The sequence below is a fragment of the Nematolebias whitei genome, chromosome 5 (genome assembly GCF_014905685.2).
Source record: "Nematolebias whitei isolate Nwh7 chromosome 5, NemWhi1, whole genome shotgun sequence".
In the NCBI taxonomy this organism is placed as follows: domain Eukaryota; kingdom Metazoa; phylum Chordata; class Actinopteri; order Cyprinodontiformes; family Rivulidae; genus Nematolebias; species Nematolebias whitei.
The window spans coordinates 23,884,562-23,899,770 of record NC_056502.1 but is presented as its reverse complement, the minus strand read 5'-3'; the positions used below and the strand labels follow the sequence as shown (position 1 = coordinate 23,899,770).

General features: G+C 40.1%; 1 protein-coding gene across 1 annotated transcript in view; it reads right to left on the bottom strand.

The window, feature by feature from the left end:
• ptprub (protein tyrosine phosphatase receptor type Ub) overlaps nucleotides 1–15,209 on the bottom strand; it is a 159,258-nt gene that overhangs the window by 118,329 nt on the left and 25,720 nt on the right. The window contains exons 3-4 of the mRNA XM_037677245.1: nucleotides 7,600–7,681; nucleotides 740–855 (exon numbers count right to left, since the gene is read on the bottom strand). Coding sequence (XP_037533173.1) covers nucleotides 740–855; nucleotides 7,600–7,681 — 198 coding nt within the window. The remainder of the gene's footprint in view (nucleotides 1–739; nucleotides 856–7,599; nucleotides 7,682–15,209) is intronic.

Sequence of the window (15,209 nt, the reverse complement as noted above, 5' to 3'; positions counted from 1 at the left end):
ATATATATATATATATATATATATATATATATATATATATTCCAATAGTAAATGGCAAAGTTTTGGACACAGATCTTGTGTATGCAACACTTTCTTCTGAGTGAGCTCTCAGACTAGATGTTGGGGATTAGAGCAGGATACTACCATACCAGTTCTTCTCGATATCTGTAAAACTGACACATATAGCATTTTGTTTGCTAAATTTCCCTTACTGTGGCAGATATCTTTAGTTGGGTGGACTCAAAAGGTAATCAGTTTAGACAGTCATCCAGTGGTTATTTCTGAAAAGTTGTTCAGTGCTTCATGAGATATTGAGAAGACATAATGGTACAGACAAACAAATACACACACACAGACATTAGAAAGAATGATATTGCTGCAGCTTCTCTTCATCCTTTGAATATCAATAAAAGCACTGCAGTATGTGGCACACTTAAATCCAGCAACTGCATTTATCCTGTCAGATAGGTTTTTCATGTTCCATCAACAAAATATGAGAACTGTCATGTAATCAGGATGTGACTTTAATAGTGTCTTAACAGGCAGATGTTGGTTTCATATGAAAAAAAAAAATGCTGGCATACGCAGCAAAAAAACAAAGACAAGTGTGTTGATATGAAACAAATCCAAGTCAGTCATTGCTTTGTTCTGTCAACTGAGCTGAATGTAGAACCTCAACACACACATCTCATCCACCCAGATGAGTTTCTTCAAGTATCAACACCATTAAACCACCAACCTCCAGCAGGAATTTTTCCGCCTCCGACGATCTTCCAGCAGCAACGCATTGAAAAGTTGCATTTTGACCAGCGTTCATCTCCTCATCTCCAAGTCTGGAGAAGTGTGGAGCCTTATCTAAAGACACAGACACAGACACAGAGACAACACGTTGGTATCAAAATAGAACATTTTTTGGCATTTGCCAACACACAACAACTGACAGTGCTTTCAAAGTTTCCTTCTTGTTACTTTCAACCAGATAAACAAGAGTTTTAAGATTTTTTTTTTTTTTTTTTGATCGTCTGATTTGTTTGTACTTCACTGTATTCCAAAATCAAATAATTATGTTTTTCACCAATGTACTTACCGTCTGATTAAAATGAAAAATAAAACTAGTTAAAGCAAAGGAAAATAATGTGCATATACTGTGTTTTATATAACAAGTCGATTACATTCATTTTATTTTTCAGTGTGCTGCCAACACAGTACAAAGTGCTTTAGAAAAGCTACAAGCAGCTTTTTAAAGTTGTTCAGTCCAATCTTGATAACTTAAAGCTTGTTCTGAATGCAGATAAATCAAATATAATGCTGTTTTCTAATGATAAGGCTTCGTCTAAACCACAGCTGTCGCCCATTGTTACTTTTCAAGGCTCTCAAACCGAAGTAGTACCTCAGAATAAATACTTGGGTTTTTATTATTGATCAGTCCATGGCCTTTGTTCCCCACATGGAACAGCTGGTAAAAAAAAAAAAAAAAAAAAAAAGTTTTATTTCTTCTCAGAATTAGGTCTTGTTTTTCTTTTCAGGCTAGAAAACATCTTGTCGCCATCACTTTCTTACCCATCTTAGACTATGGAGACATGATGGTTCTATCACTGGTATAAATTTATTTATAAAGTCATCTTGGGTTTACTTCCCCCTTACCGCCTGTCCTTTGTTGTTAGAAAATCCTCAGGAGGTTTTTCTCTGTGCCCAGATGAGTTAATTTTATTAACTGCAGTTAAGGTTCGTACTTACCACAGCAAAAAAATATTCCAGTTTACTGCTCCCTCAGACTGGAATCAACTAGAGAAAGACTTGAAGTTGAAGGAGTTTGCCTTTTGTTTTTTAAGGCCATTCTCAAACAATTTGTAAATGAAGCATTTGTTAATAAATGTTTCAACTGGTATTAAATTCTATTTTAGTTCTATTTTACTTTTTTGGGCGTTTTCCTCATGTTTTTCTATTTTTATTTACCATGATGCATTTTAATTATGCTTCGATATCTGTGGTTTTACTACTAGTAATTGTGTGCTGCTGCCATTATTGGCCAGGTCTCTCATGAAAAAGAGAATTTTAATCTCAAGGAGATCTACCAGATTAAATAAAAGTTAACGCTAAATACAACTTTAAATATACAACACAATTCTAATTCCAATATGTTCTTACATCAGTTTATTTTATTTTTTTCAAAACGTAGAAGGAATAAAAACTTAAAACTTTCTAATATTTATCCAGTAATTTTGCACAAACTGATTTTTGTCGCCCGCTGTTCAAGGCAACAGGGAATATGTTTTAGCCTGTCTATATGCGTGTGTTCATTTATTTGTAGTATTAGCAAAATATCTCCTTAATCAGTGGATGGATTTTAATGATTTATAAAAAATAATAATAATTGGATGCACTTCTAAAACTTAAACATAAACTTTCGAAGTTGATCTCCTTCAAGATGGCTGCTGCAGCTAAGACACCATAGGAAACACAATGATTATGACTCACAGTTTTAGATATCACACTAAAATTTGGTGCGATAGAAGCGGAGTCATTCCCAACACATACTGTCAACTGTATGTGTGTTAGCAAAATAGCTCATGGACCAAAACAGCTACATTTCTCATCAAGATTACCTTGCTTCAACACTCGCGCATGATTGGCAGTAAATGATATGCGTTGGTCCAAATAGTCCTAGGCATGTAGGTATTTTTTAATTATTATTGTTTTCAACAAACAAAACTAATATTTTGTACTATAAGATGTATAGTATCAACCCTATGGATTGAAATGTAGTGTAAGACAGAACTGGCACTTCTAATTTTTGCTTTTCTTCTGTAAGTATAGACAACCACTCTATGTCCATTCTAAAAATAACTTGCTAACAAACATGATCTGTTCTCAGATGAGTTTCCAGGAGAAAGAAAACATATCCACAGAGTGAGCATCAGCCCTCCACAGTTTGACTAATAATGTCCCAGCATGTTGTGTGAAGCTGCCAATGAGTCAGTGTGTGGGAGTAGCCCTCTCACCCAACTTTGCAATTAACAATAAAAGAGTGTGAAGCAGACCCCTGCGGAGCCAAATCACAGCTAAGTGTCGGCCATCTCTGAGAAACCGTGTAGGACACACCGCCCTGTCAATCTAGATGATTGACAAGAGGAGACGGCAGAGCAACTGTGAAGCCGAAGCATCAGGGAGACCCAAATGTTTAGCGCTCACTCATCTCCTGCCTGGTTTTGCACAGCACTCGCACTGCTTTCTTACAGAGATGCAGATGACGGTTGATTGATCTTGCTTTTTGTACAGTACAAACTCAGGGGAAGATCCTGCAATTGTACCCAACATGTGACCATGTTTCCTCGGAGTGGCGGTCCCTCCAGAGGATAATTCATAATTCATGCCCATAAGCCACAACATACAGTAAACAAACGGCAAAATAAGCGCAAGAGGGAAAGAACACGGCCTAGAGTTGGCTCGGGCTGCAGTGTTACACGGCTAAATGTGTCAGATCTTATCCTCGGGACTCTTTAGCGTAATAAATATTTCATTCAACTGCAACACTAGTTTCAGTCAAACACTGTGCCTCTGGAGGATACAACTGAAATGTCAACCAAACTTTAACTAGAATTCTAAATAGGGACAATTTTAAAGGTTTATTCTGTTTATTAGTTTGTTTTACAATCAAACTCTCTCCCTCTCCATCTTTCATTCTTTCTTCCTTCAGACTCCTCGCTGCCAAATGATGCAGGCTGGCCATGTGCCAAATCATAAGGCATGCTCAGGTCTTGATGAGAGTCTTAATTATTTAATAGCCTCGATGGGAGCAGTCAGAAGAAGCCATCTGTTGTGTCTGGGAGTAACATGGTGGCCGACTGGGGGATCTGAGGGTGTGACCCAGTCTCACAGCTGGTGTTTGTTGCATAAAACACTGATGGTTTCTTTGGTATAACAGGAAAAGTCCCATCTTATTAGAATCAAAACACTACTGTTTGTGATAATAACAGTGGGTCGTATTAATATTAACAAGGAGACAGCAGAGATCTCATAAAAAAGAAAGCTTTTGTCGGTTGTGCATTTCAGTTGATCGTGTCTCGGACTCTGGGAGTTAAACGTGCTGACAGGAGGACATGCATGCAGCAGCGAGCTGCTTAGTCCAGGTATTAAGCCCAGGTGTCTTTGTTACTCTGTCCTACACAAGGTCCTCAGGGACTGACAACACACTGAACTGCTGCACTCACCTTTTTGCAACAAAAAGCCCTCGATTGCAAACAGCACTGAAAAACTCGCCCTGAAGAGAGGAGCATTCTCTGAACGCTTCAAACGGTGGTGGCCTGATGGGAAAACTATTCATGTACAAAACTGACACAGAAGCTGCACTGCACCACCAGGGGAAACATGTAAGAGCCTTTAGCAAGAGTGTTAAAATCACACTGATTTAAGAAATATATGTTTTTAAAGTAGGTTTCTGAAAAGTGCTCCTCAGACTGAAGAAGTTCTTCGGATGAAGGATGAAACCTATCTGCAACAAAAGAAACTGTTCAGATGAAACTAGTTCATGCATTTGTCACATCTAGACAGGACTATTGCAATGGTTTATTATCTGAGTGTCCAAATATTTATTTAAAATGTCTTCAGTTGATCCAAAACGCTGCTGCCAGTCTTAACTGGAGTTAGTGGGAGAGATCATATCTCTCCAGTTTTAGCTTCTCTCCACTGGCTCCCTGTCAAATCCAGAAATGAATTCAAAATCTTACGTCTAACCTACAAAGCTCTCAACAATCTAGTTCCATCTTATATTACAGATCTTATTGTTCCATATCTTCCTAACAGAGCACATAACTCTCAGACTGCAGGTTTACTCGCAGTCCATAGAGTTTCCAAAAGCTGAATAGGAGGAAGATCTTCCAGTTATCAGGCTCCTTTCTTGTGGAACCAACTTCCAGTTTTTGTCTGTAAGACTGACACATTGTCCAGTTTTAAGACTGGACATAAGACTTTCCTTTTTGATACATTCTATAATTAGGGTTGTCTTGTTATACTGCTATAGGCTTAGACTAATGGAGGACAAACTGACCTCATTTCCTTAAATGAATTGATAAAATTGAATAGTTTTCATTTGATACTATTTCTATCTAGCATGTGATTCTTGACCTGCCATTGTGTATCAGTCATTGTTTCCTGTTCCTCTCAAACCCAGCCGGCCGAAGCAGATGGCCGCTTGTCCTGAGCCTGGTTCTGCTAAAGGTTTCTTCCTCATGAGGTTTTTCCTTTCCACTGTCGTCTTCATGCTTGCTCAAGATGAGAGTTCTGTGATGGAGTTAAATTCAAAGCAGTTTGCTCCTCAGATAAATAATGTTAAATTATTATTTTTATTTGAATGTTTCTGTTCAGCGCCCTGAGACAACTTCTTTTGTGGCTTGGCGTTATATCAATAAACTGAATTGAATTGACTGAGCTTTGTTGGATTAACACCTGAATTAATGAGCATGAACTTTGGTGTTTTGAACCACTTTAGTATGGTCTGCCTTGAGGGTGAGGGTGGGCCCCGGAGGCCATCTTTATCACCAGCAAAGTGTTTTTTCCCACTCTAGGAGTGAGCCCATTTGTGGGAATCAGTTTGGTTTGGTGGGCTCCTGAGACTGAAGAAGTCCTTCAGATGAAGGATGAAACATCTCAGCAACAAAATAAACCATCCAGATGACCTGACTGAACATTGTTGGATTTATACCTGGATTAATGAGCATACACTTTGGTGTTTCTGAAAAGCAATTAACAGCATCATTAACTTACCTGTTGTAACAGGCAGTGAGTGATCTCAGTTTGGAGAATCATGGTAGGATTTTCAAAAAAATATTTAAGCTAAAAACTAGTCAGCGCAGGGTCCACTGAGGAACACTTTTGGTGACACTGAACAGTTCAAACCTCAAAAAATGTTAGAGGGAAGGGAAGTCTGAGATTGTCATCATTGTATGTTCCAATACAATGGCGAAATTAGTTCTCTGCATCCATCACACCTGAATAAGAATAAGAGGACTGCGCTTTTTATAGTAGCAGCTTCGTGCACTCCGCCCATCTTTCGGATGACTGTACGTACATGTTCTCGTTGTATCTCGGTGCAATGATAATAAAGTATATTCTGATTCTGACCTAGGATACACCCAGGTGGAGCAGTGGGCAGCTATGCACAGCAAGTGCCCGGGGAGCAGTTTGGGATTGGGTGCCTTGGTCAGAGACACCACGATATGTGGGAATGGCTGGGAGTCGAACCAAGACTTTCTGGTCCCAAGTCAGCTGCCCTACCTCTACCCCATCTCTGACCCCAGTAGTTCAAATATACATTTTAACAAATCATACTAAAAGTTACCATACTGCATCTACTTTAAAATTTATCTTTAATAAATTTACAAGTTCAGGCTTATAAGTGCAGGTGTAGCCATGCTGCGCCATCATCTTCGATATCTCCCGATATCTCATTTCTTGGGGCACTGTCTGTCAACACGATGAGGAAATGGAGGTTCAGATGTTCCTAGATTTGCTCGACAGGTCATCCATGACGTAGCTCTGCTGGCCATTCAACGACTGCTGTCTGCTTATGTCAAAATCGGCCCCTCCGAGCAGTGATCTTGGAATGTCAAACAAGGTGGTCCCATAAACCGGGCTGAGTGAGGTAGATACCAGCAGTGCGCAGGCCCTTAACTGGTGCGGTGTGGTACAGAGCCGATGAGAGATGAGACGGTGGCACAACACCAATAGTAGAGTGCTGTATGACTATATGTGTATGTGGAGAGGGATTGAGGGCAGACTGTGTTGCAAAGCACTTTACGTATCTTGGTTTGCTAGAAAGGTACTTTGAAAGTAATGACCAGTTATTATTTATCGTTTAAAATATCCTACCAATGACCATCTGAATCGTTCAGTATCTCAAACCAACAGTTCTTTGCATCATTTCCTTATTCCGCTCTACATTACATTTACCTCTGAAGTCTTTCCTTTTAAAGTCATTCAATCTTTCAATCTAGTTATCTTCCGAGTAGCTCAGTGGGACTTTAAGTCATGATGACTGATCGATGAGGGAAGACTTTCAGCATTGAATTATGTGGAGCAACATGGACATTGTTTGGTTGAGAAAGCAGTGATGTTTTTCATGAAAAAATGTAATGGTGAAAGAATAGCTTTAATAATGTTTGCTTAAACTACTAGAAAATATATTTTAGATAGTAGTGATTTGCTTTGAATAGGCCAAGATCGGAGTAGATGTTAGCCTAGCTTTTAAATGAAAATTTCCCTCCCATCTGCTCAAATTGGGATCAACATGACTGCCATCTACTTCAGGTATGATAATGACTTTTTACAACTACTCCATACAACCCCGTATAAAATGTTATCCCAGTCATATAAACTAACAGCATCAAAGCTGTTAAAGCAAAGTTACTGGTGTTTTCTCGGGTGGAGGACAGTGTTCAAATCCCATCATCCCAGTGATTTTAAAAGCTTAACCAGGTGCCACTCTTTTTCTATTTTTATTTAAGCTTCATTTTACATTAATATGCATTTTCCTCACATCAAACTGCTAAATGCCTCTTTTATACAGCACCTTGTGTAACCACAGTCAGAAGTGGCACTTACAGCAGGGATAGTTGAGGACCATGATGTCATCTATGGCAATGTAACCTCGTCGCTCTCTGGAAACTGTTGCCTCAATCAGCACCTGCAAAAAGGGAGCATGAATATATGATGAACAGGTCTGAATGATCATATAGTTGTGAGTAACCTTGTGCTCTCACAAATGCAAGTGTAAGAGCAATTTCCAACACTGTGGGCTGTGTGAATTCTCTTCTTTTCGTTCGCCCTTGGTGACAGACGCATTAATTACAAACAGGCCCATTTCACATCTGCTGACCCAAAACAAAAACACAGACAATAAGAAAAATAAAGAAAAACTCAGAAGCATCAACATAGAGATAGATAAGTTTTGTCTCGGTCCGCAGGGCCATGGGAAATAATTGCTTTATCACAAAGCGCACAATGTGGTGCCTGAGTCATGAGCCCCATCATGGATGCAGGGCACAGGCTGCTGTGAAGCCATAACAGCAGATAATACAGCTTGCACAAGGCCACAAGACTCCAGAGAGGACAAACCTCCATTCTGTCCCATGGAACAATAAGCTGGATGAGCGGTGGGTCCTCATGAAACCTAATCAATATCAAATCACCATCCTCAGTAATAGTGGGAGAGTTATGAGACATGGGGGGGATGTTTGTTTTCACAGCACCAAGGACGGGCTTTCATCCACATGTTTGGTCACAGGCCAATGTTGAGTTATAGTTTCTCATAAACTTAGAACCAAATAATTACAACATGGTTTCTATCATTGGGTTTTGATTTTTACTATGGTCCACCCCTCCCAAAAACACACACATACACAAACCCAGACCAGATCAGAGCTTGTAAGCTATTCACACATCTTTGAAAAAGTGTAAATTGTGTAAGAATGAAGGACTGATTAGTTTTGAGCTGCCAAAATAGGGCTGAGGTTTTCTATGACTGATTTTTTTTTTTTTGGAAAAAATTACAAAAAAACAAAACGAATGCAAGAATGTGTGGTAAATTTCACAGAAAATAAAGTGCACAAAGTGCTTGAAGCCCTAATAAAATACTGTATCAATACGTATCTATTTTACACAACTCTCTAGCATTATTTATCCAGATGAAGAGGAGTAAAGAGGAGTAAAAAGGAAAACACTGAAATACCCATATCACACCAGTAGGTGGCAAAAATGTTCACGTTACCAACATAAAATACAAAAAAAATAAAATAAAATTTGCGTGAATAAAGATTCATTCAAAACAAGCGTAGCTCTACTTATTTATTTATTTTTTTAATACTGTTCACCGTTTTCTCTAAAGTACTGTAATTTCTGGACTATTGAGCGCACCTGAAAATAAGCTGCGTCCGCTAAATTTTAAAAGAAAATTTTAATTTTACATGAATAGGCCACAGCACGGTGGTGCAACTGGTAGAGCTGCTGCCTCTCAGCGGGCAGGTCCTTGGTTCAAACCCCGGTCCGGGGGCCTTTCTGGGTGGAGTTTGCATGTTCTCTCTGTGCATGCGAGGGTTTTCTCCGGGTACTCCGGTTTCCTCCCACAGTCCAAAAACATGCATGTTAGGCTGATTGGTAACTCTAAATTGTCCCTAGGTGTGCATGAGAAAGTGAATGGTTGTTTGTCTCGTTTGTTTCTATGTGGCCCTGTGATGGACTGGAGACCCGTCCAGGGTTTACCCCGCCCCTCGCACAGTGATTGCTGGACATGGGCACCGGCGACCCCCGTGACCCAAAAATGGAATAAGCAGGTAAAGATAATGGATGGATGGATGGATGGATGAATAGGCCACACTTGTCTACAGTTCTAGAATTGTGCCGCTCAAGGTGGCTGCATGTTGGAGCAGCTCTGTTACTTTCATTCTGAGATTTCGCTTTTGGAAACTTTAATTCCTCTTTTTCTGGATGTAAATCACATTTTTTGGATGATTGTTTCCTCTGGTATCGGATGCTGTGCAGCTGGAAGGATTTTTACTGAAACTTTTTTTAGTTTTGGACATTTGTTATGATGCGTAACCATGGCAACAAGGCAGTTTCCTACAACCAGCAGTTGATTAACATCTCAAAAACTCAAATAATATATCAACTACAGCACCAAATCTCAAATGAGTTGAAAGGATGTTCTGTGGATGCATTCTCATCTACCTGCCAGCTGTGCTCAAGTGCCTGACCACTGAGATCCTGGAACTAGCAGGAAACACGGCTCATGACAGCGGAAGGACAGGATCGTCCCTCGGCACCTACAGTTGGCTGTCCGCAGCGAAGAGGAGCTCAGCAGGCTGCTGGGAGGAGTGGCCATCGCTCTGGGAGGATTTCTGCCCGGCATTCGGGCGGTTCTACAGCCCGGGGGAACCGAGAGGCCAGCCGAGTCTGGGTGGACGGATCGAACGGCATCTGCAGCCAGTTTCTTAGGATCCACTGTGGGATGAACCTTTACAATTGATCCTTCCTGTCTACAGCCATCAGCATCTATAACATCTCTTAATGAAATGAGGATAACGAGTTACAACAAAAAATAATTTCCCCTTGGGATTAATAAAGTATTTTGAATTTGAATTTGAATAAGCCGTAGATTTTCATGTTGTAACATGAGATATTTACACAGAAAGATTTTTTTAAACTTTTAATTAAATACGTACCAGTAACACGCACAAATACAGTAAATGTTTTTTTTCTGAAAGTGCCTATAACACAGCTGATAAAAAAAATACAGTAGTCTACCAGGAAGTCACTGATAGCTACCCCCCAAGAGAGCTGTGTATTGGGCAGCTATGTAAGCGCCTGTGTGTGAGGAAGCTAAATGTTTTGGTGGCATGAAGCTCATTAGTTCCTCAACAAACAAAAAAAATCCATAAATTAGCTGCAGCATTGTATAAGCTGTGGTGTTTGAAGTGTGTGAAAAAAGTAATGGCTTATAGTCCGGAAATTATGGTACTCATAATTTAGGACTAAGGACAACAGAAAAGCAACAAAGCCAGGAAGGCATGAAAACTACAGCTTTGTTGTTGTTTGTTGTGGGTTTTAAAGCACAAAGCAAAGCTTGTAAAAATGTTTTGTTTTTCTCACCAAAAATAGGACAGAGAGAGAGAGAAGGACTGACAGATCTGGTCCTCATCCACAGTACTGATGGCGATGTTCCAGTCTGTCATGGTGAAGAAAGAGCTAAGCCAAAAGGCAAACTTTTTATTTTCCTGGTCTATCTTTGTTCCAACTCACCTTCGGTCAACTGAAATGGACTTCCTCTGTAGGACGGCTGGGATTAGTTACAATGAGGAACTCCTTCATCCATGGAGAGCCCTGAGTAGAGCCACTGATCCTGCATATCTAAAAGAGTCAAAGGTGGTGGTTCAGACATGTCTCCTGGGCACCCTGCTCTGAAGGTTTACCTGGTACATCTTACTAGAAGGACAGGCTGGGGGCAGACCCAATACTTGCTGGAAGAGCCATCCATCCTCTCTAGCCTATGAATTCCTTGGAAGCTGGGGAGAGTCGTCAGGGATGTCTATGAGACTGTTGCTGCTATATGATCTAGATGGATGGATGTTGGATGAATGGTTGGATGGTGGATGATGGTGGATGTATGTATGTTGGATGAATAGATGGATAGATGGACGGATGATATAAAGACAAAGTAAGTAATAAAACGAATGTTATGTGATTTCAATAATCTTTGTCTTCTTTGGTGGATAAATTTTAAACAATACTTTGTTTTCATCAATATTAATTTAAAAAAGCTTTCAGAAAGTGAAAATAAAATCTAGTGGATAAGTAACATAATAATAGTTGAATAAAATCTAGTGGATAAGTAAAATAATAATAGTTGTGTTTCAGTGCCAACTACACACAATTTCACTCTTAAGAAATATCAATATTTTCCTGCAAAACCTGCCATTAAGCAACTGTGATCCTCACAAAGAACACATCTTCACCATTATAGTCCTTACAGAAGGGTAACAACATCTACAGGACCTCTGACCCACTTTCCAATCTTTTAAAAATATTCCGTCACTTTGGACTTAAAGAATGAAGACTGCTCTGACAACAAACCCGGTTGTGCATGACCCCTAAAGACACCTTCACGAGGAGATCTTGGTTTGCTGTGAGGGGACTGAGGTTGGCTATAAAACAGAGGAGAGTAAAAAATAAAACAGCCGTTGTTGGGCTAACAGAGAAAGAGGAGAGGTGAAAGGAAAAGCAGGAGGAAAGGTCCTGCACCCAGGTCTCTTGCAGTTGAAGAGAACTGGCCTCCATACAGCTGGTTACTCTGCTCGGAGAGAAACACTGAGGCTAATCTCTTTCTGCCAGAGTCAATTTCTCTGTTTGTTCCCAGCCACAAGCTGAAACCTGAGCTGGAGAGTGCCACCACCTCTTAACAAGTGATTTTAACATTTCCTGTTTTCATCATTTACAATTTCCCCCCATTTTTTCCCCTTCAGGAGGACGATTTTCTCAAAAAGCCTGTGCAGCCACAACTTGCCCATTCCGTCTTTATAGCCTGCATCGACTCACTTTTACTTTCATGCTCATCTTTTCTTCTTGCAGCCCTTTTTTTACAAGCCTCTGCTGTAACTTTTAAAAGGCAATAATAGTAACAATTAAAGCACAATTTACCTCTGTATGCTGACCTGAATTAGCTGCACAAACACACGCAGCGTCATTAGACAAACATCAAAATTAGCCAGGAACACTGATTAGACCTAATGGTATACAAGCAGGAGTGAGAGAGAAAAAGAACATCTTGAAAGTCTAATTGAAGCTGTTATTACTCTCTGCTGAGCTAAAGCGCCAAAGAGATTGATTGCTGGTTAATCCCTAGTCTTCTTAGCCATTAGCAAAGCAGGTTATTAAGAGGGAGACATTTAGAGCATTTGTTTCAATAAACAAGCTCCAAGACTTTTATTGAAAGCCACTTTCTTTGTGAAACTTTGTATATTATTCTAACAAGATGTTACTTTACGTTCATGTGAAGTGAAAGAAGTGGAAACCATCCTCTGGAGATACCATTTAAAAAATACGGGACAAGGTGATTTAACGCAGATATAAAAAGCACATTACCAGAATTAATTACAAAACCCTGTAATGTTGTTGTTGTTTATGAGACAGACGTAAAATTAAAGAATAAAGAAAGGATATACCGTACTTTCCGCCTTAAAAGTCACACCAACATATAAGTCGCATCTGAAAATTGTTGGATTGTATACCTGGATTATTGAGCATGGAATTTTTTAGCTGGTGACATATATTCAGTAACAGCCATATGATATGCACAGCACTTTGACTTGTATTAAATGAAGTGTTAAATGTTATTTATTAGCATTAGTCACCTGCGATGCTGTCTCACTTGTGGAGGCTTGTTCCAGGTTCCTAGCTGCAGTGTGGGATCCTCTGCACTCTTGTGCATGAAGGACAGACTTTTTAAGTTCAAAGTTTTTGTCTATCCATTGTGCCGTAAGACTAATCATGCTCACGAGGCTAACACGACTTCAAAATGTCTGTGGTAAAACTCACCCAACGGATCGTGCTATCGGCTGTTAGCTTCTCAATGACGTCAGAAATGACGGCTTGTAACTCGGGTAGTAACGTTACGTCGGAAAAATATCTCAGACTGAGGCGATGTAGCGAGGCTCAACGTAGTCCAAAAATCTTCATAATTCGACATCCTCACCAACGAAAAATAAAACTTCCACACCACCGACATTTTGAATTTTCCCCTCCGCCGTGAGCTCGGGTGGGCGCACGTGACATCGCGTTGCGCTGCCGCTGCAGACAAAGACAGCGCCTTTTATAACGGCGAGTTATTTTCATGGAATGGTTGATGTCCGATATTGAAATTTAACATTAATATCAGCCGATACGATACCATGCCGATACTATTGTGCATGTAAACACTTGACCTGTTTCGTTTTTATCCAATGGTGAAAAACTTACCTGACTGTGCATGTGCGACTTTGTCATTTCTGCCTGGCTAATGCTAATAATATTAGCATGTTGGGGAAGCAAAACTGGTCGGTGAGCGACAACATTTCTACTCAAAACTTTGAAAGAGCTCAAAATGATCTGTATCACCTGCAGCTCAGTCAGGGAGTGCAGTAACGTCTCCACCGTCATTAAAACCTGTCGCGGGTCCGTTTTGGTGCTCAGGTTTGTTTACGTTCATCCCAGAAGTAAAGCAGAAGTAGAACTTCTTCTTCTGTGTTTTTTTTACGGAGAGTTTACCACTCTGCGCATGTCAGTACTTCTGTTCAGAACAAAGCCCGCTGCATGTAAACGCTCGTCATGAACAGATTGTGCCCATGTAAACGATACATTTGAATTATTTGATCTGAAAACATTTAAATCCGGTCAAAAAAAATTGCGCATGTAAACATAGCTTTTGATGTGAAGGTTATTCTCTTTGCATCAGCTCTCCAGGTGTTCCACCTCTTGTCAGTAGCTGGAATCATCATTGTTTGTGATGCATCCCACCACCGCTGTATCATCTGCAAACTTTACAATGTGACAGCCTGGATGAGTAGCTGCACAATCATACATTTGTATGCTTCCTTTGATGATTGTCCACTGTTATCATTCATTGTTAAAATCAGGTCTCTCTTGCAAATGAGTCCCCAAGGCTCAATGGGATTAACCTGTATAAATAAAGGTGGAAGGAAAAATGCAATAAAACAAATTCAAAAGGTAACAGATCATCGTAATACTTGGTTTATTTACATAATGACTTTAATTGCTGGATGTCTGGCCCCTGAGCTGCTGGCTTTCAGAAACTGTGGCCCCGAGCAGTTTAGATGAATAGCCCTAATCTAATCCCTTCCTTTGGTTGTGTTGGTGGCCTAACAGGAACTCCCTGCCTGCCACACAACAAAAACACTTGATTTTCACCAAAAGGACAGAATTTACTTTGTTTCCCAACGTCAAAGATTAAAGTCTTACTATGTTTTATGCACCACAGCAAGCACGAAGGTGAAGGTGCTGCCTAACAACAGCAGGGTCTTCATGGAGCGGGACACCACCAGCTGACCCTTCACAGACTAACGAATAGTCTTGTTTTAGGTTGAGATACAATACAAAAGGTGATTTGAATTTGCTCAGAATAAGACTACTGAGCTTTTATAAATTCAAACTGTTACGTCTTACTGGTACAGAACCATTTCATGACCAGCACTGCCATTACCAATTACCATTACCAACGATTGTAAGGCAAAGATTACAAATATATACAAAATGTAAGGCTAAAGCAACAGTAGCTGCAACAGGTCGGGACTAGTGAAAAGAGGAGCAGATAAAATGTGTTTTAAAACCTCAAGGGAAAAGGTAGTGGACGTCAGAAGAGAGGAAAGTTTGAAGAAGTTTCTGACATTTGAAGGGAGACGAATAGGTGAAAAAAGAAAGTGGAAAAGACAGAAAAGAGGCGAGGGAGGGACATCTCTGGCTCGAGCCGGCAGACTAGGAGGGCGGGATAACATCTTTAATATTTGATAACAGGCTTCTGCAGGTAATGCAATAAGAAGCAAAGAGAAATGTAGCAGTGTACACCAGTCTCAGCGGACAGCTCCCATCAAGACACCTCAAGGTAATTTTTACATTTTAGCCTCAAAATCCACTGAATTCAGAGCTGTAGTAGAAGAAAGTGCTGCATG